Source organism: Lampris incognitus, chromosome 1 (genome assembly GCF_029633865.1).
Source record: "Lampris incognitus isolate fLamInc1 chromosome 1, fLamInc1.hap2, whole genome shotgun sequence".
Classification (NCBI taxonomy): Eukaryota; Metazoa; Chordata; class Actinopteri; order Lampriformes; family Lampridae; genus Lampris; species Lampris incognitus.
In genome coordinates, this window is record NC_079211.1 from 79,403,291 (window position 1) to 79,429,678 (window position 26,388).

At 43.8% G+C, this 26,388-nt stretch overlaps 1 protein-coding gene across 2 annotated transcripts in view; it reads left to right on the plus strand.

Moving 5' to 3' along the window:
- Positions 1 to 24,753, plus strand: part of LOC130114893 (transcription termination factor 1-like) — a 36,220-nt gene extending 11,467 nt beyond the window's left edge. For both annotated transcript variants that reach the window (XM_056282749.1, XM_056282750.1), the window contains exons 5-12: positions 787 to 972; positions 7,937 to 8,015; positions 13,933 to 14,057; positions 16,380 to 16,578; positions 16,789 to 16,881; positions 17,942 to 18,007; positions 21,842 to 21,927; positions 23,771 to 24,753. In XM_056282749.1, coding sequence (XP_056138724.1) covers positions 787 to 972; positions 7,937 to 8,015; positions 13,933 to 14,057; positions 16,380 to 16,578; positions 16,789 to 16,881; positions 17,942 to 18,007; positions 21,842 to 21,927; positions 23,771 to 23,943 — 1,007 coding nt within the window. In that variant the 3' untranslated portion in view covers positions 23,944 to 24,753. The remainder of the gene's footprint in view (positions 1 to 786; positions 973 to 7,936; positions 8,016 to 13,932; positions 14,058 to 16,379; positions 16,579 to 16,788; positions 16,882 to 17,941; positions 18,008 to 21,841; positions 21,928 to 23,770) is intronic.
- The last annotated feature ends 1,635 nt before the right edge of the window (positions 24,754 to 26,388 follow it).

The following is a 26,388-nucleotide window of genomic DNA, read 5'->3' on the forward strand; positions in this document are numbered from 1 at the left end:
GGCACCCTGACCAACCAGAGGAGGCGCTAGTGCAGCGACCAGGACACATACCCACATCCGGCTTCCCATCCGCAGGCACAGCCAGTTGTGTCTGCAGGGACACCCCACCAAGCCGGAGGTAACACGGGGATTCGAACCGGCGATCCCCGTGTTGGTAGGCAATGGAATAGATCGCCCTCAGGCAAACATTTTTATTGGGTAGATTTTTTTTATTTATTTTTTAGGTTGAGCGCTGAGGATTAAAAACTTTTTTTTCCATATTTCCCATTCAGTTGACTTGGGCGCTGGGCAAAAGTCTTACAATGGCAGGAAAAACACTAGTTTTTCTGTCCATGTGTGTGTCTATCCACTGCTAGTCTCTCATACTGCTCATACTACTGGGCCTGTCAGCCTGATGAAGTTTGTGCACAGTTATGACTGTATGATCAAGGACCTCTCGTGGGTGTGGCGATTCAAAACCTTTGAAAGACCTGTTTTTACCCCAATTGAGTGCCAACTCCTCAGCTGGTTTTTCACCCAAGTCCGAGCGCCGGAGAAGCGGAGGTACGCAGGCCGTGCCTCTGTACCTCTGTATTTTTTCCCGGTAGGCGAAAAAAGGGCTGGTTTGTTCCCAAGTCCAAGCACCGGAGAAGGGGAGATACGCCTGGCGGGGATCTGCACTCTACTGAGTGCACTCTTGTAGTTACCTCACGAGATAATGAGATGATTATCACTGTGATAATGAGGTGTTATTATGAGATCTGAAAATGGATGACTACTTCCCCTGCCCTCCACATCTCGCCCCAGGCATCACTCTGCGGAGTGGACGGTGCTCTGATCAGGAGAACCAGCAAATCAGAGACAACGTGGCTGACTTCCTGGTTTTGACGGGCATCTCCTCGGCCAGTCAGCTGTTCTTCCCTCAGAGGTACAAGGAGCGGGAGGTGGAGATCCGGAGGCTGAGAGTACAACACCGTTTCTTCGAGAGAATCGGTACCACACACACACACACATGCACAAAGTATGCATAGAGGTAAAGAAGAGTTTCTCCGACCAGTTAGTTAGTTGGTGGTTTTTCGACGATGATGATAATAAATCAATCTTATATAGCACTTTTCTAACACTCGAAACAAACATACAGGGGTGGATAGGAATGATGATAGTAACAAAATCAGAGAAGACATCAGTTGCACTGATCATAGTTACAGTACACATGAAAACCAGGCTGTACCTGTGGAAAGACTACAAGGCTGCAAATGAAACTACAACTGTCACTTCGATCAGATTCAGAATCGTGTTCAGAATAAAGATCAGCATCAGTCTGTTGTCACATTCCAGGACTTTGGATTAGTGACTGCATTCACTGTGAAATTTGTAAAACCAAACCACATACGTATAATGAAGATGGATGGATGGAGTGCCTTGCAAAAGCATTCAACTCCCTTGACAGTCATCAGTAATTTCTGATACAGAAACACATGTGTGAGTATCTTTATAATCCAGAAATTACTGATGACTGTCAAGAGGGTTGAATACTTTTGCAAAGCACTGTAGATAGGCAGATTACATTACATTCCAGTCATGTAGCCGACGCTTTTATCCAAAGCAACTTACAATAAGTGCATCATTTCACGTAGAAAATCAGAACTACTAGTCATCAGAGGTCATAAGTGCATCTAAATAACCATCTAAGAGCAAAACCAGTGCTAAAGTAAAAGCGCAAGAAAGAGATTTTTTTTGTTTTTTAAATGAGTGAATACAATAAGTGCTAAGAACAAGTAACAGGGTAGTAGTTCTTGAAGAGGTGATTTTCAACCTGTGCCGAAAGATGGGCAGGACTCCGCTGTCCTGACATCAGTGGGGAGTTCATTCCACCACTGTGGGGCCAGGACAGAAAAGAGCCGTGACCGGGTCGATCGGCAGCAGGGGTCTTTGAGCGATGGGGCAACCAAGTGTCCCGAGGCAGCAAAGCGAAGTGGTTGGGCGAGGGTGTAGGGCTTGACCATGGCCTGGACATAGAAAGGAGCTGTTCCTTTCACTGCGCTGTACGCTAGCACCAGAGTCTTAAACTGGATGCGAGCAGCTACTGGGAGCCAGTGTAGGGGCATGAGAAGGGGAGTTGTGTGGGAGAACTTAGGGCGGTTGAACACCAGACGACCTGCAGCTTTCTGAACAAGCTCCAGAGGTCTGATGGCCGACGTCGTGGCGCCAGCAAGGAGGGAGTTGCCGTAGTCCAGCCGGGAGATGACCAGAGCCTGGATGAGCACCTGTGCCGTCTCGTCGGTGAGGAACGGGCAAATCCTCCTGATGTTATAGAGCAGAAATCTGCAGGAGCAGGACACCCAGATTCCTCGCAGTCCAAGTTGGTGTCACCACGGTGTTGTCAGTGGTGATGGCCAGGTCTCAGTGCAGGTAACCTTTCCCCGGGAGGAACATCAGCTCTGTCTTGTCCAGATTGAGCTTCAGGTGGTGTGTCGCCATCCACTTTGAGATGTCAGTCAAGCACGCAGCAATGTGTGTCTCTACTTGTGTGTCAGAGGGAGGAAAGGACAAGATTAGCTGGGGGTCATCGACATAACAATGGTAAGAGAAGTCATGTGAGCAAATAACAGAACCCAGGGATGTCGTGTACAGGGAGAAAAGGAGAGGACCCAGAACCGAACCCTGTGGAATGCCTGTAGTCAGTCTGCGAGGCTCCAACACAGATCCCCTCCATGTCGACCCGTCAGGTAGGATGCAAACATTGAGAGTGCAGAGCCTGTGACACCCATCCCCTCGAGGGTAGAGAGGAGGATCTGGTGGTTCACTGTGTCAAACGCAGCTGACAGGTCCAGGAGTATCAGGACAGAGGAGAGAGAGTTTGCTCTCGCAGAGTGCAGTGATTCTGTCACTGCAAGGAGGGCCGTCTCTGTTGAGTGACCCACCTTGAACCCAGACTGGTTGGGGTCCAGGAGGTTGTTCTGGTGGAGGTACAAAGAAAGTTGGTTACAGACAGCACGTTCTAAGGTTTTGGATAGAAAGGTTAGAAGGGAAACCGGTCTGTAGTTTTTGACGTCAGAGGGGTTAAGTGATGGTTTCTTGAGAAGGGGGGTGACTCTAGCACAGCGTTTCCCAAGCCAGTCCTCAAGGAACACCTATCCTGCAGATTTTCATTGTAACCCTGCATAGGTAGCCCTGCTTGTACTTACTCAACCAATCATCTCACAGCACTTAATTATGCAAGGTGTGCAACATCTGATATAATTCATTGCTGATTGGTTGAATAACTACAAACAGGTACCTATTCAGGGTTGCAAAGAAAATCTGCAGGATAGGTTTTTCTTGAGGACTGGGTTGGGAAACACTGCTCTAGCAGTCTTGAAGACAGATGGAAAGCATCCTGCCTGGAGGGAGGTGTTGATGAGGTGGGTTAGAAAGGGAAGGAGTTCAGGCGCTATAGACTGAAGAAGATGAGAGGGGACTGGGTCAAGAGAGCATGTGGTGGGGCGACTGGATGTGATGAGGTTGAGGACCTCATCGGGGGAGAGGAGAGCAAGGTGGGATAGGGTGGGACGTGGAGAGGTGAGGAAAGGTGCAGAGGGTGGGATAGTGCAAGCAGCACTAACCGGGTGGTGAGAAAAGGAGGATCTGATGTCATTTACCTTCTTTTCAAAGAAGTTAGCAAAGTCATCGGGGAGAAAGGAGGAAGTAGGAGGAGGTGGTAGGGGTGGAAGAATTGTAGAGGTTTCAAAGAGTTTCTTAGGATTAGAGGCAGAGGACAGGATTTTAGAGCGATAGAAGGCAGCCTTAGCAGCAGGAAGGGAGGAGGAGAAGGTGGAAAGAAGAGATTGGAAGTTGAGAAGGTCCTCTGGGAGTTTGCCTTTTGTCCATTTGCGCTCTGCCACTCTTAGGCTCCATCTGTCAGTACGTACTGAGTCAGACAGCCAAGGGGCAGGTGGAGTTGGGCATGCCGGCCTGGTGGTGAGGGGACAGAGATTGTCCAGAGAAGAGGAGAGGGTAGAGAAAAGAAGATCATTAGCAGTGTCAGGGGGTTGGAGAGAGAAAGATTCAGGTGTAGGGAGGATAGAGGCGACAGACGAAGAAAGATCAGAGGCAGAGAGAGAGCGAAGGTATCTACGGGTGGAAAGCATGTGGGTAGGGGGAGGGGCTGAGGGGGGTGAGGAGAGGGAGAGAGTAGGACATGAAATAGTGGTTAGAGAGCTGGAGGGGAGTAACAGAGAGATTGGAAATAGGACAGTGTCTAGTAAAGATAAGGTCCAGCTGGTTGCCGGCCTTGTGGGTAGGAGGAGAGGGTGAGAGGTGAAGGTCAAAGGAGGAGGGGAAAGAGAGAAGAGGATCTAGCTTGTCAGTGTGGATGTTGAAGTCACCGAGAAGGATAAGTGCAGAATCATCAACAGGGAAGTGCGAGACAAGTGTTTCAAGCTCCTCCAGAAACTCACCAAGGGAGCCTGGTGGGCGGTACACAACCACAATGGTGAGTTTGACTGGATAAGAGACAGTAACAGCATGAAATTCAAAAGAAGGCGGAGAAAATTGTGGAATGGAAACGAGAGTATTTCCATTTCAGGGAGACTAGCAGGCCAGTACCACCACCCCGCCTCCCAGCTCTGGGAGTGTGAGAAAAAGAGTACACATCAGACAGAGCTGCGGGTGTGGTAGTGTTTTCTGGCATGATCCAGGTCTCAGTTAGAGCAAGAAAGTTGAGGGAGAGCAAGGATGCGTAGCCTGAGATAAACTCAGCTTTCGGCACCGCAGACTGGCAATTCCAGAACCCTCCCATCACCACTTGCTCAACGTGAGTGGAGAGAGTGGGATGGATGAGATTGGTAGGGTCACAGCACCTAGGAGTGACCCAACGTCTATGCTAACCCCGGGAAGAGGAAATGACAGGAATGCGAAGGAAACACATGGTCTATACTAGGTACACAAGGTACAGATGACTGACTGGATCTAAAAAGAGCAGTCCTTGCCTGACGAAGTCTTGGCTTGAAAAAGTCGTGTTTGCCTTTGTTCACTTTAACATTCGTTCAACCTAGACCTGTTTGCCCTCGGCTTGTTTGCCTGATGCGTGGAAGCTAATGCTTCCAAGTAGCAGCAGTGATTTAAAGAACACTGATTGCTAATGGTCTGCCAGGAGTGCAGGCCAAACCCTGGCCACTTAACACCCAATTGGCCAAAGGAAACACTGAAAATAGGCCTATTTCCCAGAAACTAGTCACTTCTGTAAAACTCTATCAAACCTCACACAAAACTATTAAAACTGCAAACAGCAGTTACCAAGGAATATATTTATAAGCTAAAAGGATAACTAAGTCAAAACAGCTAGGCAACAAGAAATATTTAAGGACACACTAGGTGAAAAAAAAAAAGCTACAGCTAGAATAAGGCAGCTACAGCAAGAATGAGATCCCACTAGTTCCCACTAGGAACCAGCACCAGATGTATAGAGAAAAGGTCTAATACTCAAGCAGCTGGAATAAGACTAATAGCAACTTGTTAAGCAAGAAAGATGATACTCTATTCTAGATGAACCAGCAATCCAGAATCACTCCAAAAGTTAAAATGCACACTGATAGATAGATAGATAGATAGATAGATAGATAGATAGATAGATAGATAGATAGATAGATAGATAGATAGATAGATAGATAGATAGATTCATTCATTCATTCATTCATTATTATTATTGCCACACAACAATGTTGGTGGTAATTGTTTTGGTGCAGCATGGTTGCTCAGTTCCATTGCAAAAAGAGAGAACAACAAGGCATATACAACAAGCCATCCGGTAGTCCTGCCTATCGGCAGTATATGCTCATCCGGTAGTCCTGCCAATCGGCAGTATATGCCCATCCGGTAGTCCTACCTATCGGCAGTATATGCTCATCCGGTAGTCCTACCTATCAGCAGTATATGCCCATCCGGTAGTCCTACCTATCGGCAGTATATGACCATCCGGTAGTCCTCCCTATCGGCAGTATATGCCCATCCGGTAGTCCTGCCTATCGGCAGTATATTCCCATCCGGTAGTCCTGCCTATCGGCAGTATATGCCCATCCCGTAGTCCTGCCTATCGGCAGTATATGCCCATCCGATAGTCCTGCCTTTTGGCAGTATATGCCCATCCTGTAGTCCTGCCTATCGGCAGTATATGACCATCCGGTAGTCCTGCCTTTTGGCAGTATATGACCAGACACTGTGTTAGTCTGTAATTCATCAGGGATGGAAGGATGTTGCGGGATAAATAGTCCATACGATTTCTCCCAGATGTTGAATAGGTCCAGTCTGTTGTACTGGTTTACACATGTTGGTTTCTGCACGAAGAACTGCAGTAAAAGTGAGAGACAGAGCAACCTAGCTTCTGCCCGGACGGGCCTAACAATAGGTAGAACAAGTCAGATCTGCACATACATTTTTCATATGTTTTGAGTGACTGGTAAGAAAACCGATGGAATAGAGAGAGCAAGGGCGTCCGGGTAGCGTAGCAGTCTATTCCGTTGTCTACCAGCACAAGGATTGCCGGTTCAAATCCCCGTGTTACCTCCGGCTTGGTCGGGCGTCCCTACAGACACAATTGGCCGTGTCTGTGGGTGGGAAGTCGGATGTGGGTATGTGTCCTGGTCGCTGCACTAGCGCCTCCCCTGGTCGGTCAGGGCGCCTATTCAGGGGGGAGAGGGAACTGGGGGGAATAGCGTGATCCTCCCATGTGCTACGTCCCCCTGGTGAAACTCCTCACTGTCAGGTGAAAAGAAGTGGCTGGTGACTCCACATGTATGGGAGGAGGCATGTGGTAGTCTGCAGCCCTCCCCGGATCAGCAGAGGGAGTGGAGCAGAGACCGGGACGGCTCAGAAGAGTGGAATAATTGGCTGGATACAACTGGGGAGAAAAAGGGGGAAATTCCACACAAAAAAAAAGGAAAAAAGAATAAAACAAATTTTAACCTGAAAGGAAGATTTAACATGCAACAAACGTGGTGCAATATTCAGGTGTGGTATAACCAATACATCCATCGATCCATCCATCAGCCAAACTGCCCATCCTGCTCTCAGGCTCGTGGGGATGCTGGAGCCTATCCCAGCATTCGTTGGGCGGCAGGCGGGGAGACACCCTGGACAGGCCTCCAGTCCATCACAGGGCCATAACCAATAGAGTCAACATGAATTAAAATATGTAGCCTGGAATGAAGCTAATAATTAAACTATGAACAGTGGGGTCGTATGTCTCTACCACAGTTATACACACGTGTACTGCCTGCCTGTCTTTTACACTTGCATTCACTCACTCACTCACTCACTCACTCACTCACTCTCTCTCCCTCTCTCCCTTTATCTCTCTCTCTCTCTCTTTCTCGCTCCCTCTCTCGCTTTGTCTCCCTTTATCTCTCTCTCTTTCTCTCGCCCTCTCTCTGTCTCTTTCTCCCCCTCTCTCTCCCTCTCTCTCTTTCTCTCGCCCTCTCTCTGTCTCTTTCTCCCCCCCCTCTCCCTCTCTCTCTTTCTCTCTCCCTTTCTTTCTCGCTCCCTCTCTCCCTTTGTCTCTCCCTCTCTCTCCCTTTATCTCTCTCTCTTTCTTTCTCGTTCCCTCTCCCTTTCTCTCTATCTTTCTCTCTCTCCCTTTATCTCTCCCTCTCTGTCTTCCCCCCCCTCTCTCTCTCCCTTTATCTCTCCCTCTCTCTCTCTGTCTCTTTCTCCCCCTCTCTCTTTCTCTCTCCCTTTATCGCTCTCTCTCTTTCTCTCTCTCCCTTTCTCTCTCTTTCTCTCTCTCTCTGCCTCTCTCCCTTTCTCTCTCTCTCTTTCTCCCCCTCTCTCTCTCCCTCTCTCTGTCTCTTTCTCCCCCTCTCTCTTTCTCTCTCTCCCTTTATCGCTCTCTCTCTCTGCCTCTCTCCCTTTCTCTCTCTCTCCCTCTCTCTCTTTTTCTCTCTCTGCCTCTCTCCCTTTATCTCTCCCTCTTTCTCTATAGCGGAGGATATCCCCAGGCCGTGTCATCAGGTTCACATCAGAGCAAAGAAGATGTTCGACAAGCAAAACCACATGGGCAGGTCAGAGATCATCTCCATGATGACCTCCCAGCTTCCATAAAAATAGTGTTCATAACATTAAAACCTTGAAGGATGGTTTTGTGTATGTTATCAGTACTGGTGACTAATGTACGGAATTGAAGCAGAGTCCTCACTGTATTGTATTGATGGAAACAGTGGTGTTCTCCTGCTCACAGCATCTTTCCCACAGCACCTAAATGTCCCAGAATGCATTGCTGCACACTAGTTTCTACATCATTGTTGATAAAAATCCTCCTTGCTAGTGTTGTTGGATGTGATTTTTTTTTTGGACCCCACCCACTTATTCTCCCGAATTGCACTTGGCCAATTACCCCACTGTTTTGAGCCGTCCCGGTCTCTGCTCCACCCCCTCTGCCGATCTGGGGAGGGCTGCAGACTACCACATGCCTCCTCCCATACATGTGGAGTCACCAGCCACTTCTTTTCACCTGACATTGAGGCGTTTCACCAGGGGGACGTAGCATGTGGGAGGACACGCTATACCTCCCAGTCCCCCCTCCCCCCTGAACAGGCACCCCCACCGACCAGAGGAGGCGCTAGTACAGCGAGCAGGACACATACCCACATCCGGCTTCCCACCCACAGACACGGCCAATTGTGTCTGTAGGGACGCCCGACCAAGCCGGAGGTAACACAGGGATTCAAACTGGCGATCCCTGTGTTGGTAGACAACGGACTAGACCGCTACCCTGATGCCCGTTGGATGTGATTTCTACCATCGCAAATGTAGCTTAGCTGAGAGAATGAGGATGCATTGTTTTTGTTTAGAGGATTGCAAACCCTGCTAGGCTGTAGTTTTTTATGCAGATGCAGAAACGATCAGGAACAACTGCAGGTGTTTTTCATGTGCTATTCCTGTCACAGATAGACAGAGATAAGGCTGAAAATCGGTGAATTTTCCCTTAACCTTCAACCTACTTCATGATGGCTGATCTTAAAGCTGCATTTAATTTACGACAATAACTAATGCTCAAATCTCCAAATCCTGCAGACTGTAGTAGTGTGTGGTGTGGATGTGTCTGATAGGACTTGGCCAAGACACATGACAGGGTGCATAGTGTTTTCAATCACAGCAGCCAGATGAGGAAGAAGAAGGCAGGTGGTGTTGAGTGTGAAGACGAAGTGAAGGTGTTGTGTCTAACCAGCAGATATGACAGAACAAACTGGTAGAAGACCTTCAACAACACATAGTACTACATCAATAAGTACAACTCAGCGTCTACCAACACATAGTACTACATCAATAAGTACAACTCAGCCTCTACCAACACATAGTACTACATCAATAAGTACAACTCAGCTTCTACCAACACATAGTACCATATCAATAAGTACAACTCAGCTTCTACCAGCACATAGTACTACATCAATAAATACACCTCACTTCTACCAACACATAGTACTACATCAATAAGTACAACTCAGCTTCTACCAACACATAGTACTACATCAATAAGTACAACTCAGCGTCTACCAACACATAGTACTACATCAATAAGTACAACTCAGCCTCTACCAACACATAGTACTACATCAATAAGTACAACTCAGCTTCTACCAACACGTAGTACCATATCAATAAGTACAACTCAGCTTCTACCAGCACATAGTACTGCATCAATAAGTACAACTCCACTTCTACCAACACATAGTACTACATCAATAAATACACCTCACTTCTACCAACACATAGTACTACATCAATAAGTACAACTCAGCTTCTACCAACACATAGTACTACATCAATAAGTACAACTCAGCGTCTACCAACACATAGTACTACATCAATAAGTACAACTCAGCCTCTACCAACACATAGTACTACATCAATAAGTACAACTCAGCTTCTACCAACACATAGTACTACATCAATAAGTACAACTCCACTTCTACCAGCACATAGTACTGCATCAATAAGTACAACTCCACTTCTGCCAACACATAGTACTACATCAATAAATACACCTCACTTCTACCAACACATAGTACCATATCAATAAGTACAACCCAGCTTCTACCAACACATAGTACTACATCAATAAGTACAACTCCACTTCTACCAACACATAGTACAACTCAGCTTCTACCAACACATTGTACTACATCAATAAGTACAACTCCACTTCTACCAACACATAGTACTACATCAATAAGTACAACTCCACTTCTACCAACACATAGTACTACATCAATAAGTACAACTCAGCTTCTACCAACACATAGTACCATATCAATAAGTACAACTCAGCTTCTACCAACACATAGTACTACATCAATAAGTACAACTCAGCTTCTACCAACACATAATACTACATCAATAAGCACAACTCAGCTTCTACCAACACATAGTACTACATCAATAAGTGCAACTCAGGTTCTACCAACACATAGTACCACATCAATAAGCACAACTCAGCTTCTACCAACACATAGTACTACATCAATAAGTACAACTCAGGTTCTACCAACACATAGTACCATATCAATAAGTACAACTCAGCTTCTACCAGCACATAGTACTGCATCAATAAGTACAACTCCACTTCTACCAACACATAGTACTACATCCATAAGTACAACTCAGCTTCTACCAACACATAGTACCATATCAATAAGTACAACTCAGCTTCTACCAACACATAGTACTACATCAATAAGTAAAACTCAGCTTCTACCAACACATAGTACTACATCAATAAGTACATCTCCACTTCTACCAACACATAGTACTACATCAATAAGTACAACGCAGCTTCTACCAACACATAGTACCACATCAATAAGTACAACTCAAGTTCTACCAACACATAGTACCATATGAATAAGTACAACTCAGCTTCTACCAACACATAGTACTACATCAATAAGTACAACTCAGGTTCTACCAACACATAGTACCACATCAATAAGCACAACTCAGCTTCTACCAACACATAGTACTACATCAATAAGTACAACTCAGCTTCTACCAACACATAGTACTAAATAAGCACAACTCAGCTTCTACCAACACATAGTACTACATCAATAAGTACAACTCAGCTTCTACCAACACATAGTACCACATCAATAAGTTCAACTCAGCTTCTACCAACACATAGTACTACATCAATAAGTACAACTCAGCTTCTACCAACACATAGTACCATATCAATAAGTACAACTCAGCTTCTACCAACACATACTACCATATCAATAAGTACAACTCAGCTTCTACCAACACATAGTACTACATCAATAAGTACAACTCAGCTTCTACCAACACATAGTACCACATCAATAAGCACAACTCAGCTTCTACCAACACATAGTACTACATCAATAAGTACAACTCAGCTTCTACCAACACATACTACTACATCAATAAGTACAACTCCACTTCTACCAACACATAGTACTACATCAATAAGTACAACGTAGGTTCTACCAACACATAGTACCACATCAATAAGTACAACTCAGGTTCTACCAACACATAGTACCATATGAATAAGTACAACTCAGCTTCTACCAACACATAGTACTACATCAATAAGTACAACTCAGGTTCTACCAACACATAGTACCACATCAATAAGCACAACTCAGCTTCTACCAACACATAGTACTACATCAATAAGTACAACTCAGCTTCTACCAACACATAGTACTAAATAAGCACAACTCAGCTTCTACCAACACATAGTACTACATCAATAAGTACAACTCAGGGTCTACCAACACATAGTACCACATCAATAAGTTATACTCAGCTTCTACCAACACATAGTACTACATCAATAAGTACAACTCAGCTTCTACCAACACATAGTACTACATCAATAAGTACAACTCAGCTTCTACCAACACATAGTACTACATCAATAAGTACAACTCAGGTTCTACCAACACATAGTACTACATCAATAAGCACAACTCAGCTTCTACCAAAACATAGTACTACATCAATAAGTACAACTCAGGTTCTACCAACACATAGTACCACATCAATAAGTACAACTCCGCTTCTACCAACACATAGTACTACATCAGTAAGTACAACTCAGGCTCTACCAACACATAGTACCACATCAATAAGTACAACTCAGCTTCTACCAACACATAGTACTACATCAATAAGTACAACTCAGGTTCTACCAACACATAGTACCATATGAATAAGTACAACTCAGCTTCTACCAACACATAGTACTACATCAATAAGTACAACTCAGGTTCTACCAACACATAGTACCACATCAATAAGCACAACTCAGCTTCTACCAACACATAGTACTACATCAATAAGTACAACTCAGCTTCTACCAACACATAGTACTAAATAAGCACAACTCAGCTTCTACCAACACATAGTACTACATCAATAAGTACAACTCAGGTTCTACCAACACATAGTACTACATCAATAAGCACAACTCAGCTTCTACCAACACATAGTACTACATCAATAAGTACAACTCAGGTTCTACCAACACATAGTACCACATCAATAAGTACAACTCCGCTTCTACCAACACATAGTACTACATCAGTAAGTACAACTCAGGTTCTACCAACACATAGTACCACATCAATAAGTACAACTCAGCTTCTACCAACACATAGTACTACATCAATAAGTACAACTCAGCTTCTACCAACACATAGTACTACATCAATAAGTACAACTCAGCTTCTACCAACACATAGTACCACATCAATAAGTACAACTCAGGTTCTACCAACACCTAGTACTACATCAATAAGCACAACTCAGCTTCTACCAACACATAGTACTACATCAATAAGTACAACTCAGGTTCTATCAACACATAGTACTACATCAATAAGCACAACTCAGGTTCTACCAACACATAGTACCACATCAATAAGTACAGCTCAGCTTCTACCAACACATAGTACCACATCAATAAATACAACTCAGGTTCTACCAACACATAGTACTACATCAATAAGTACAACTCAGGTTCTACCAACACATAGTACCACATCAATAAGTACAACCCAGCTTCTACCAACACATAGTACTACATCAATAAGTACAACTCAGGTTCTACCAACACATAGTACTACATCAATAAGTGCAACTCAGCTTCTACCAACACATAGTACTACATCAATAAGTACAACTCAGCTTCTACCAACACATAGTACTACATCAGTAAGTACAACTCAGGTTCTACCAACACATAGTACTACATCAATAAGCACAACTCAGCTTCTACCAACACATAGTACTACATCAATAAGTGCAACTCAGGTCCTACCAACACATAGTACCACATCAATAAGTACAGCTCAGCTTCTACCAACACATAGTACTACATCAATAAGCACAACTCAGCTTCTACCAACACATAGTACTACATCAATAAGTACAACTCAGGTTCTTCCAACACATAGTACCACATCAATAAGTACAACTCAGCTTCTAACAACACATAGTACTACATCAATAAGTGCAACTCAGGTTCTACCAACACATGGTACCACATCAATAAGTACAGCTCAGCTTCTACCAACACATAGTACCACATCAATAAATACAACTCAGGTTCTACCAACACATAGTACTACATCAATAAGTACAACTCAGGTTCTACCAACACATAGTACTACATCAATAAGTACAACTCGGATTCTACCAGGTTCTCTGGTTTGTTTTTGACACAACAGCCCTGCTGACTCTCATTCATTTGGAATGAAGTTCAGCCGAAACTCACCTCACCACCACCTACATAGGACACACACTGGTATAATAACACCAGCAGATTCAGGACTGTGGCTTCAACTAACAATACCCGAGCTTATCTGTTAACTCAGAATGTGTCCAGACCTGTTAGCAGAACCGGAGTTGGTCAAACCTGAGGTTTAGTCGCGTGTATTTGTGTTGCAGGTTTAGTGAGGAGGAGATCCACACCTTGAAGAAACTCCAGAGGCTGCACGGAAATGACTGGAAGACCATCAGCCAGAAGATGAACCGCAGTGTGTATGCACTGGAGAAACGCTTCGCTCAACTTGGTACCACACACACAACACCATGTACACACATAGTGTGACAGCAGATAAATTAATGTGTTAACCTCCACACACACGAACACACACACAACACATGTACACACACACAGTGTGACAGCATATAAATGAATGTTAACCTGCAGGCATCAAAGAGCACTAAATGGTCATCACAGCAGAGTGTGCACGTCATGTCAAGTGTGTTGAGTGTAAGAGTGCTTCATCAAGAGGTAATAATGGTCAAATCAAGTTACAAATTACATGAACAATACTAAACATACACACACGTACACACACACAGGTGGGACGCGAACCCGGGTCTCCTGCACCACGGGCGACTACGTTAACCAGTCGACTAAAGGGTCCGACCCGTTAGCCAAGACAAGGGCTAGTGAGTCTACACATCTGTGGTCGTTACATGAGCAGAACTAGTATAACCTATTTGAGCTCTACAAATGAATAACTTCAACTATTTAAACTTGCAGGTAACTATTTCAGAGTTCCAAAATTGTTTGCATTTTGTTTCAGGACAAAATTAACAACTAAAGCAATCAAATTCTTTATCTGTACATTTTTCACAACAGTTTTATTTCCACACCTCAGCTACAATGGTTAAATCCTGTTTAAAAAGAGGTATTACTGCCTCTCGCCTATAATAATCATAATAATAATACAATATATTTGTGGGTGCCTTTCAGAGCACCCAAGCACACCTTACAGAACACAGTAAAAAAAAAAAAAAAAAAAAACCGCAGCACTGTATCAGACAGCATAAAATCAGAACAAAGCAGGGTAGACAATAAAAAGTGAACACAACAGACAAGTATAAAATCATCATCTGCACAAAACTCAATGAAGCGTGGATCAGACTGAACATGACAGTTTGAAAGGGTACGTTTTGAGATGGGATTTGAAGGTTGAAAGAGAGTCAATGTTGTGAATTTCTTGTGGGAGAGAGTTCCATAGATGGGGGGCAGAATGACTGAAGGCTCTAGACCCCATGGTAGTCAAGCGGGCTGATGGTGTAGTAAGCTGGAGAGCAAAAGAGGATCTGAAGAGTGCGGGAGAGCGTGTGGATATGAAGGAGTCCGGAAAGATATGAAGGTGCTAGGTTATTAAGGGCCTTAAATGTGAGAAGCAGGGTCTTGAAGTCAATACGGTATTTAACAGGGAGTCAATGGAGTTGCTGAAGAACAGGAGTGATATGATCTATGGAAGGAGTTCTGATAATTATATGGGCAGCTGAATTCTGGACCAATTGAAGTTTATGAAGACCCTTGAGGGGAAGACCAAAGAGGATAGAATTACAGTAGTCAATACGGGATGTAACCAGGGTGTGAGTGAGTATGGCGGTGCTGTTAGGTGTAAGTGACGGGTGAAGATGATTAATATTGCGTAGGTGGAAGTATGCAGACTGAGTAACATTGTTGATGTGGGCTTCAAAAGATAATGTGCTGTCCAGGATGACACCCACACTCTTAACCTGAGGCGATGGAGGAACTATAGAATTGTCAATAGTCAGAGAAAAACTAACATGTTTGGCCAAAGTAGATTTAGTGCCTACTAGGAGGACCTCGGTTTTATCACTATTACGTTTGAGGAAGTGGTATGAAAACCAGGATTTAATTTCTAGTAAGCAGTCAGAAAGGAAAGTGGGCGGAAAAGTGGAAGTAGGCTTGGTGGATAGATAAAGCTGGGTGTCCTCCGCATAGCGTAAAATTGAATGCCAAATTCCCTGAAAATGTTACCAAGAGTTAGTAGGTAAATAATAAATAGGAGGGGTCCAAATACGGAGCTCTGGGGAACACCGGTAGTAACAGGAAAGGACTGTGGTCTCAAATTTTTAATTTGGACAAATTGAGTGCGGCCAGAGGGATACGATCTAAACCAGTCAAGGGGGGTGCCAGTTATTCCAATGGAAGCTAATCTTTCTAGGAGGATGTTATGTTAGATGGTATCAAAAGCTGCACTCAGATCAAGGAGGACAAGTATGGTTAAGAGCCCAGAGTCAGCTGCCATCAAAGATCATTAGTGATTGGGGGTGCTTGTTTTTCTTTGGTTTTTTTTTACTGTTGACTGCAATTCCTCCGGCATCATATTTCATATTGACTCAAAGTTTAGAGAATGACACTGACTCTCTAAAGTGTGAAGCATCTCTGGCACGTTTATTTATTTCACATGTTGCCAAACCTCAGTTCTACAGCGATCCAACTTGCTTTAATTCTGAAGTAACAAAATTCAAAACATGAATGTTTTGTTCATTCCATATGACCCCAGTAGAACCTTGCATCCTGAAACATCTGTCTCTCTCTCTCTGTCTCTCATCAGCCTGTCGACATGGAGCCTGGGACAGTGAGGAGGTAGACAGGCTGATGCAGGCTATGATGGGCCTTTTCTGTCAAAATGCAGCTGGTTCTAGTCCTGTTTGCCCTTGGCTCTCCAGAGAGCAGCTGAGTAACAACCTACCGTGGAAAGACATTAGCGAGCAGGTCCAGACGCGCTCCTGGTCGCAGTGCCGCGAGAAGTGGTCAGTAAACCGAGCAGCCTCCAAACAGGTTTCCACTCCAACCAGTCACTCAGCAGATGGTTTCACTGGTTTCAGCATGACTGCAAATTCTGCATAGAGATTTGTTGGGTTAAAACCAAGAGACAAGTAGTCTCTTTGTCTTTCTCTGACTAGAAGTTTCTACTTTCTAATTCTGTCTGTCTGTCTGTCCGTCTGTATGTCTGTTTTCAGGTTCACTCACCTGAAAGAGAAGATGGCATGTGGTCGTCCAGCCTTCAGTGGAGGAATCAAGACACTTGAGGCCAAACTCAACCTCATCAACACGTATGACTGGTTCCAGATCAGTCGTTATCATCACATATGACTGTTTCCAGATCAGTCTCTATCATCACGCGTAACTGTTTCCAGATCAGTCTTTTATAATCACGTATGACTGTTTCCAGATCAGTCTTTATCATCACGTATGACTGTTTCCAGATCAGTCTTTATCATTGCGTATGACTGTTTCCAGATCAGTCTTTATCATCACATATGACTGTTTCCAGATCAGTCTTTATCATCACATATGACTGTTTCCAGATCAGTCTTTATCATCACGTGTGACTGGTTCCAGATCAGTCTTTTATAATCACGTATGACTGTTTCCAGATCAGTCTTTATTATCACGTGTGACTGTTTCCAGATCGGTCTTTATCATCGTGTATTACTGTTTCCAGATCAGTCTTTATCATCACATATGACTGTTTCCAGATCAGTCTCTATCATCACGCGTAACTGTTTCCAGATCAGTCTTTTATAATCACGTATGACTGTTTCCAGATCAGTCTTTATCATCACGTATGACTGTTTCCAGATCAGTCTTTATCATTGCGTATGACTGTTTCCAGATCAGTCTTTATCATCACATATGACTGTTTCCAGATCAGTCTTTATCATCACGTGTGACTGGTTCCAGATCAGTCTTTTATAATCACGTATGACTGTTTCCAAATCAGTCTTTATTATCACGTGTGACTGTTTCCAGATCGGTCTTTATCATCGTGTATGACTGTTTCCAGATCAGTCTTTATCATCACGCGTAACTGTTTCCAGATCAGTCTTTTATAATCACGTATGACTGTTTCCAGATCAGTCTTTATCATCACGTATGACTGTTTCCAGATCAGGCTTTATTGTCACATATGACTGTTTCCAGCTCAGTTGGGGTGGTTTCCAGACTGTAGACTGGTTTGAGAATAGACCTGATGCTCTCACCGGATGAACCGGTCCCAAATTCAAAGCCTGCTTAAATGACCATTACAATTATTGCAATAATCATATTAAATTAGAATAATGATAATATCTGATAATAGTGCTGATGATGATAATAATGTCATGTTTTCAGGTTATACAATATGAAAGCTGAGGATGTCACTGATATCGACTGGGACCAGGTGGCTCATGTTATAGGGTGAGCTCCTCTTTTATTTCTGTTCACTCAGTACCACTGTATTATATACACGACTGATACAGCATATTACTGTATTACACTGCTAATACAGTGGTCCGGATCTGCCTCCCAGCTATCTCCTCACTCATCACAGAAATCATTAACTCCTCTTTCAACTCTGGTACAGTTACCAGTACGCTTAAACTGGCTACTGTCACCCCAAGCCTCAAAAACCCTGGACTTGAGGGCATCCGGGTAGCGTGGCGGTCTATTCCGTTGCCTACCAACACGGGGATCGCCAGATCGAACCCCCTTGTTACCTCCGACTTGGTCCAGCGTCCCTACAGACACAATTGGCCGTGTCTGCGGGTGGGAAGCCAGATTTGGTTATGTGTCTTGGTTGCTGCACTAGCGCCTCCTCTGGTCGGTTGGGGTGCCTGTTCAGGGGGGAGGGGGAACTGGGGGGAATAGCGTGATCCTCCCATGTGCTACGTCCCCCTGGCAAATTGCCTCACTGTCAAGTGGAAAGAAGTGCCTAGTGACTCCACGTGTATCAGAGTCTCCTCCGATACATGTGGAGTCACCATGTGGTAGTCTGCAGCCCTCCCTGGATCGGCAGAGGGGGTGGAGCAGCGACCAGCATGGCTCGGAAAGGTGGGAGTAATTGACGGATACAGTTGGGGAGAAAAAGGGAGAAAAAAAGAAAGAAAAAAAAACCTGGACTCAACCTTGATATCATGAGCAATTTCTGGCCCATCTCCAATCCTGTCAAAACTACTGGAACATGTTGTTGCCTCCTAACGCAAAGCTCGAATTTGTTCGAATCTTTTCAATCTGGTTTCCACGCACAGCAGAGAAACAGCCCTCCTTAGTCTCCAACGACCTCCTCCTTTCCTCAGACTCTAGCCACCTCAGCATTCTCCTCACTGCAGCTTTTGACACCATCAGTCACACCAGTTTTCTCTCCCGCCTTGAATCCTCCCTCAACATCACCGGTACTGCCCTCTCCTGGCTAAAGTCATATCTTATAAACAGACAACAGTCCATCAGCATCAACAACCGCACCTCCTTCACCGCTTCTCTGTCCAAAGAAATCCCCCAAGGTTCAGTGCTTGGTCCTTTCCTCTTCATCCATTACATGCTCCCCCTTGGTAAGATCATACGTTGCATCGTCACGGTCTCCACTTCCACTGCTGTGCCAGTGGTGTCCAGTTCTACATCTCCACTAAATCCACTACATCACCATTACAACTTACTCCAGTCTGACCAACTGCCTCACTGAAATTAAATCGTAGATGAAAGCCAACTTCCTCAAACTAAGTTGTGATAAATCTGACATGAACATCATCAGTCCCAAATCACTTACCTAAACCACTCACAACTTCTGCCTCACCATCGATAACTCCCCTCTGTTTCTCTCCCCAGTCAGAGCCCCATCCAGTTCAGCTACATCATATAACAACCTGTAAACATTTAAAAAAGTGAATCAACATAATCAAAAAAATTATATAGTGAAAGTGAACAGTAAATATTATTTATGACTAATTGCACTGATTTGTAGAAATGGAAGACAAACTGGGATGACTTGCACAAATCTGTGAACTTCAAAATGGTTGACATCTTTCAGGGCAGTTTTTGATGTATTAGTGGGAGATGAATTGTCAATCAATGAAAATAACATGTGACATGATGGTCCACATAGCTCCACATAGTTTCCCTGGTTTGATGAGCGGGTGTTTTCCTTGTTTCCCTTGAGGGCTAATTCCTGTTTCCCTAAGTAGCAAGTAGCACGTATCATGTCCTTCAGAATCTCATGATTTTCCCTCACCTTCACGTTGTGTGTGGAGACTTGCTGTTAGCCTCGTTTAACCCTAGGTTGAGCGTTTAAAGCTAGGTTGATCATTTAAAGCTAGGTTGATCGTTTAACCCTAGGTTGATCGTTTAAAGCTAGGTTGATCGTTTAAAGCTAGGTCGATCGTTTAAAGCTAGGTCGATCGTTTAAAGCTAGGTCGATCATTTAAAGCTAGGTTGATCATTTAAAGCTAGGTTGAGCGTTTAAAGCTAGGTTGATCATTTAAAGCTAGGTTGATCGTTTAAAGCTAGGTCGATCGTTTAAAGCTAGGTTGATCAGAATGCAGTTTGCAAAGGTTTTCAATGCTATTTGATGTTGCAAACCACAAATGTCCACATTGAATAACAGCAATGAATTGACCAGCAGTTGCAGACACAGATATAAGCACCTATTTTGTAATTATACACTACCGTTCAAAAGTTTGGGATCACCCAAACAATTTTGTGTTTTCCATGAAAAGTCACACTTATTCACCACCATATGTTGTGAAATGAATAGAAAATAGAGTCAAGACATTGACAAGGTTAGAAATAATGATTTGTATTTGAAATAAGATTTTTTTTACATCAAACTTTGCTTTCGTCAAAGAATCCTCCATTTGCAGCAATTACAGCATTGCAGACCTTTGGCATTCTAGCTGTTAATTTGTTGAGGTAATCTGGAGAAATTGCACCCCACACTTCCAGAAGCAGCTCCCACAAGTTGGATTGGTTGGATGGGCACTTCTTTGAGCAGATTGAGTTTCTGGAGCATCACATTTGTGGGGTCAATTAAACGCTCAAAATGGCCAGAAAAAGAGAACTTTCATCTGAAACTCGACAGTCTATTCTTGTTCTTAGAAATGAAGGCTATTCCATGCGAGAAATTGCTAAGAAATTGAAGATTTCCTACACCGGTGTGTACTACTCCCTTCAGAGGACAGCACAAACAGGCTCTAACAGGTACTATTTAATGAAGATGCCAGTTGGGGACCTGTGAGGCGTCTGTTTCTCAAACTAGAGACTCTAATGTACTTATCTTCTTGCTCAGTTGTGCAACGCGGCCTCCCACTTCTTTTTCTACTCTGGTTAGAGCCTGTTTGTGCTGTCCTCTGAAGGGAGTAGTACACACCGGTGTAGGAAATCTTCAATTTCTTAGCAATTTCTCGCATGGAATAGCCTTCATTTCTAAGAACAAGAATAGACTGTCGAGTTTCAGATGAAAGTTCTCTTTTTCTGGCCATTTTGAGCGTTTAATTGACCCCACAAATGTGATGCTCCAGAAACTCAATCTGCTCAAAGAAGTGCCCATCCAACCAATCCAACTTGTGGGAGCTGCTTCTGGAAGCGTGGGGTGCAATTTCTCCAGATTACCTCAACAAATTAACAGCTAGAATGCCAAAGGTCTGCAATGCTGTAATTGCTGCAAATGGAGGATTCTTTGACGAAAGCAAAGTTTGATGTAAAAAAAATCTTATTTCAAATACAAATCATTATTTCTAACCTTGTCAATGTCTTGACTCTATTTTCTATTCATTTCACAACATATGGTGGTGAATAAGTGTGACTTTTCATGGAAAACACAAAATTGTTTGGGTGATCCCAAACTTTTGAACGGTAGTGTAAATAAATCATGACAATAGACAAATACCCCCACATTGGACCGTTAGCGATCACATGTTTTTGAAGTTTTGAATGTCGCACCTCTCCCTTCCCCATTGGACGTTGTGCACGTGATGTGCATGACGAGGCAGTAGATGGTATGTTCTTTCAAAGTAGCTTTATTGACAGCTGGTGATTGTTTATGGCATGAAACAGGCTTGTACCGTCATACACAATTTACTTGACTCACTGGAATACTAATAGTACTACTGTAGTATATATATTATTACTACCAGTAATGCTGAAGTAATTTACGCTACTTGGTAGTAATAGTGTAGGCGGTGTGGAGGTACAGTGATGATGATACTGTACTAGTATGTACTAGTATGTACATGGTTATCATGGAGTGTTCATGTGTTTCAGGAAGGTGACCGCATACTACCTCCAGAAGAGCTTTCACAGACTGAAGGTGTCCAGTATTCCCAACTGGCCCACCCTGTCCTACTGTGGTCAGTACACACCTTTACCTGTATGTTACTACTGTTGCTACACACCTTTATCTGTATTTTGCTGTTCTATGACCCTGGAGGGGTTTTGTCAGAAGAGCTTCTGATCGATACCAAACGTGTTTTATGTAGCTATTTATGTGTTTATGTAGTTATGGCTGCCATGCATCACCCAGGTGGTGCTACACATTGGTGGTGGTTGAAGTGAGTTACCCCCTTCAATGTGAAGTGCTTTGGGTGTCTAGAAAAGCGCTCTATAAATGTAGTGATTATTATTATTATTTATTCGTCTTCTATCATCTTAATCTCTGCTGTGCTCTACTGTTTGTGTCTGTCTCTACTGTGTCATAAGCCAAGTAAAATGTTTGTGCTTATATGTAAAGCAATCTCTGTACTTCCCGTGAGGTTTGCTGACAACACACAGAGCGAAAACGAGACTTGTAGAGAACAGATCTGAACACAGGTTGTGTCATTATCCCATATGCCACCGAAATGATTTGGTGTTACCTCCGGCTTGGTTGGTTGTCCCTACAGACACAATTGGCCGTGTCTGTGGGTGGGAAGCCGGATGTGGGTATGTGTCTTGGACGCTGCACTAGCGCCTCCTCTGGTCAGTCGGGGCACCTGTTCGGGGGGAACTGCAGGGAATAGCATGATCCTCCCATGCGCTACATCCCCCTGGTGAAACTCCTCACTGTCAGGTGAAAAGAAGCGGCTGACGACTCCATATGTATCAGAGGAGACATATGGTAGTCTGCAGCTGTCCCTGGATCAGCACAGGGGGTGGAGCAGAGACCGGGATGGCTCGGAAGAGTGGGGTAATTGGCCGGATACAATTGGGGAGAAAAAGGGGGAAAAATTAATTTGATGATATGTCAAAGTAATAGTTACTTGGTGCTATTTTAAAGCTACATTCCTGAATCTGGTCATTTCTCTGGAACCAGCACACACCTGAACCCTCAAGCTGGACCTGGTTGGGTTCTGTTAAAATGTCTGGACACTGAAAAACTGAATTACCAGTTAAGCTCAGGTATCTTTAGTGAAAGTTACATTCCTGAATGTAGTTATTTTATTGCAAGTCTTTGTGTCCTTCGTAGGTGCTGGTAAGGTGAGTGTTTAATTGGCCTCCATTCAGAATGAATGAGTCAGCAGTGTTGGTGTGTGCGCACCTTCCCCATCCCCAAACAAGACAGCTTGCTTGAACTTGTGTTAAAGGGAAAATGCACTGATTTTACACCTTATCTCTGTATATCTGTGACAGGGATAGCACATGAAAAACACCTGCAGTTCCTGCATCTCTGGAGGCAGTGAAAACGTTTTTTCTTCCGACCGCCAGTTGATGTATTGTGACGTCAGTTGGTGGCCTGAAACACCCCAGCCTTGCAGGGTTTCTAATACACTAATCTGAAACACTCAAGCCTGGCAGGGTTTCTAATACAGTAATCTGAAACACTCCAGCCTGGCAGGGTTTCTAATACACTAATCTGAAACACTCCAGCCTGGCAGGGTTTCTAATACACTAATCTACACTAAAGATATTGTTCAGCAAACATCCTCATTCTCAGCTACTTGTCTGATGGTGGAAATGACATCCCACAACACTAGCACAGAGGATTTTATGATACAGAAGCTAGAGCGCTTCAAGTACAAATACAGACGCTAGAGTGCACAAAACTATTGGTCACATTTTCCTTTAAATACAATGAACAGAAGATATCAAAAATTATATTTGCATGAAAAGCTTCAGGATTGTAGCTTTAGCAATTAAAACTAGCTTAAGTTAGAAGAGTGTTTTCCTTTCCATATGACTTGATTCTGTTGTTCTGTCTAATTCTTCTTCCTGTAGAGATTATTGACTTCCTGCAGCAGAATGTGGTTCCCCAGCTTAAGTCAAGACTGTCGAAAGTCAAATCCGTCGAGTGGTTGAAGGCACAGGGCGACCAGGATTTGTACCTCTTCTCCGATATTTTCTCCAAGAAAGAAGAGGAGGAGGAAGAGTCCAGGCTGACCACTGCCTAATCAGACAATGGGATGATGAACTGAAGGGGGACATGATTGGTTGCTGCAGACTGTCATTCATTTTTGAGTTGCACTTCGTGTTCCACCCCTACTACTGTCATAGTAGAAAGGCATCCCATTGGACAATAAAACTGTTGATTGAAACAAATCCAGACCAATTTCAGGCTACCCTGCCCAAACTGATTATTCGGTGGCTGGGTAAGGGTAGGGCTGTCACGATCATGAAATTTCAGTTATTGATTAATTGTCATACAAATAATCGCGATTAATACCCAGGGGGCAAATGGGTTTTACAAAGTGGAATGTTGTGAAAGGTTGTGCCCCAGAAATGATATCTAGCAGCTTCTAGGATCATAACCTGGGTGGACAACCTGGTCAACTAGCTACTGGAAAGCTACATGCAGCAAAAATTGCAAATGGCCGCCACGGTTTCCGCACCACCCTTTAACTGAAGGTATTTGTGTTGTATGTCAAACCAAACTGAGTTAAACTTATCTGGGAATTGAAATGCTAAGCTGTTACTGCCAAATTAATACCCTGCTACTAATTGTGCAACTCAATGTCTCTGTTTTTATGAAAAATATCCTATTTTGATAATGAAAGAAACAAAATTCTTGGTGGCAAAACATTTATTTCATTTTAATAATCTCTTCTTGGTTATTAACTACAGATTGATATTGCCCATCAGCAGATATGACAGAATTAACAGAAGTTGAACACAAAATAATCCTTCACTTGGCCAGAACTAGAAAACAGGATTGCCATAACCTACACTGAATACAAATGTCCAATGTTACAATAAATTTTGGTATCCATGGTAATGTCATAGCAGCTATTTTGTGTAAGTTTTTGCTTTCTAGTCATTTTCTGAGTCATTGCTGCTGTCACTGCTCTCAATTGTTGCAGTGTGTATCCTGCCGATTTGGTTGCCAGTCCCTGGCAACGGCACCCTATGTAGCATGGAACTGTCTTCTTTGCACAGGAGCAGTTCTTCTGGCGGCTTTTGACGCATCTACATGAGATTGTCTTGTTCATCGACATATGCCAGGCTGGCTGTGTAGATGGAACCGGAACTGCATTTCCATTATCCAGAGACCATCCAAATTCTGTGCGTGAGGGAATTTCTGGCTTGGCGATGTGTGCATTCTTGTCAATGATGGTTGCCAGAGCAGCCCTTTTCAGGTGCAGGAGAAATGTGTTCTCTGTTGAGTGTAGTAGCTTTAAGAGCGTTGATCTGTTGTTCAGGAACTTGTATGCTCTCAGTTTGCCCAGATCAGAATCTTCAAAGTGATCAGCTGTGGTTGTGTACACAGCTATGGTGAGGTCTCGTGCCTGATTGAGGAGGTCATCTGTTATGGTGTTGGTGGGGTTCTCACCAAACTCTTCAAGTGCAGCTGTGTCCAGACTCATGCTGCTCTTGAGCCATGCCTTCTTTCCAGTAAAATATGGATAACTAGTGGTATCTCTACCACTCAGACTGTGGACGAAGGGCATGGAACAACACTGTGAAGGTCCCAGTGCCACAACCATTTCGTGTATAGGCAGGTATGCATTCTGGGCTGTTCTCACCCACAGCTCTGGGAAATTGCTGAGGTGTGTTGCACCAAAGTACAGGCACATGGTAATGATGTCGGTGTCATTGGCATGGATGACAACTCTGTCAACTCCATTCTGGACACTGGAGGGTGTGGAGTATTATCCTAGTATCAGCCTCCTGATGTGTGGATTCTAGAGCAGGAACATCCATAACAGACACTTCTGTGAGCACTACACTCTTCGTCTCTTCTTTCAATCCACCACCCAGGTCGAGATGAGTTGGGCCAAGAGCAGGCTGCGGTTTCTCATTCTCACACCATTTCTCACAGAGGAAGCTCAGAAGGTTTGCTTTCTTAGCTGACACTGCAAAAAAAACTCCTTTAGATCAGGAGCTGTGTATTGCTCACTGACTTCATATACTTTGGCTGGTTTTGATCGGCCATATCTCTGTTCCTGCTCAGCTGACTTAAGGCTGGGTCCACTGTACCAGTCACAACAGAAGTTTGGCTATGCCCAAAGGTGTTTGTACCCCAAAGACATGCTGTAGGACGTGCTGAGACATAATGATAGCTTTCTCTGTTGTTCGCTGATCAACAATGACTCTTCCATCTTCACTGAGTTCTGGTATCTTGTCATTAAGCAGCATGGCTTTGAAGTTGAAGAGTGAGTCAGGAACCATGTCATTAGCAGATGTGAAGGATATCTCAGTTGAATGCGTCTCATGAGTTTGCCCCTTGCAATTCACACAATCTGCTCAAAGAATCTTTGCAGTTTGCCGCAGTGCATGGTATTTCTCATCCATATGATCTGCTTCTAGTCACCTCAGCCTCTCTACGACATCACCGAGGGGTACATCTGATGCACATATGAAACCTGAACCGCATGTCTGGTTAAGGATTGAAACACGTG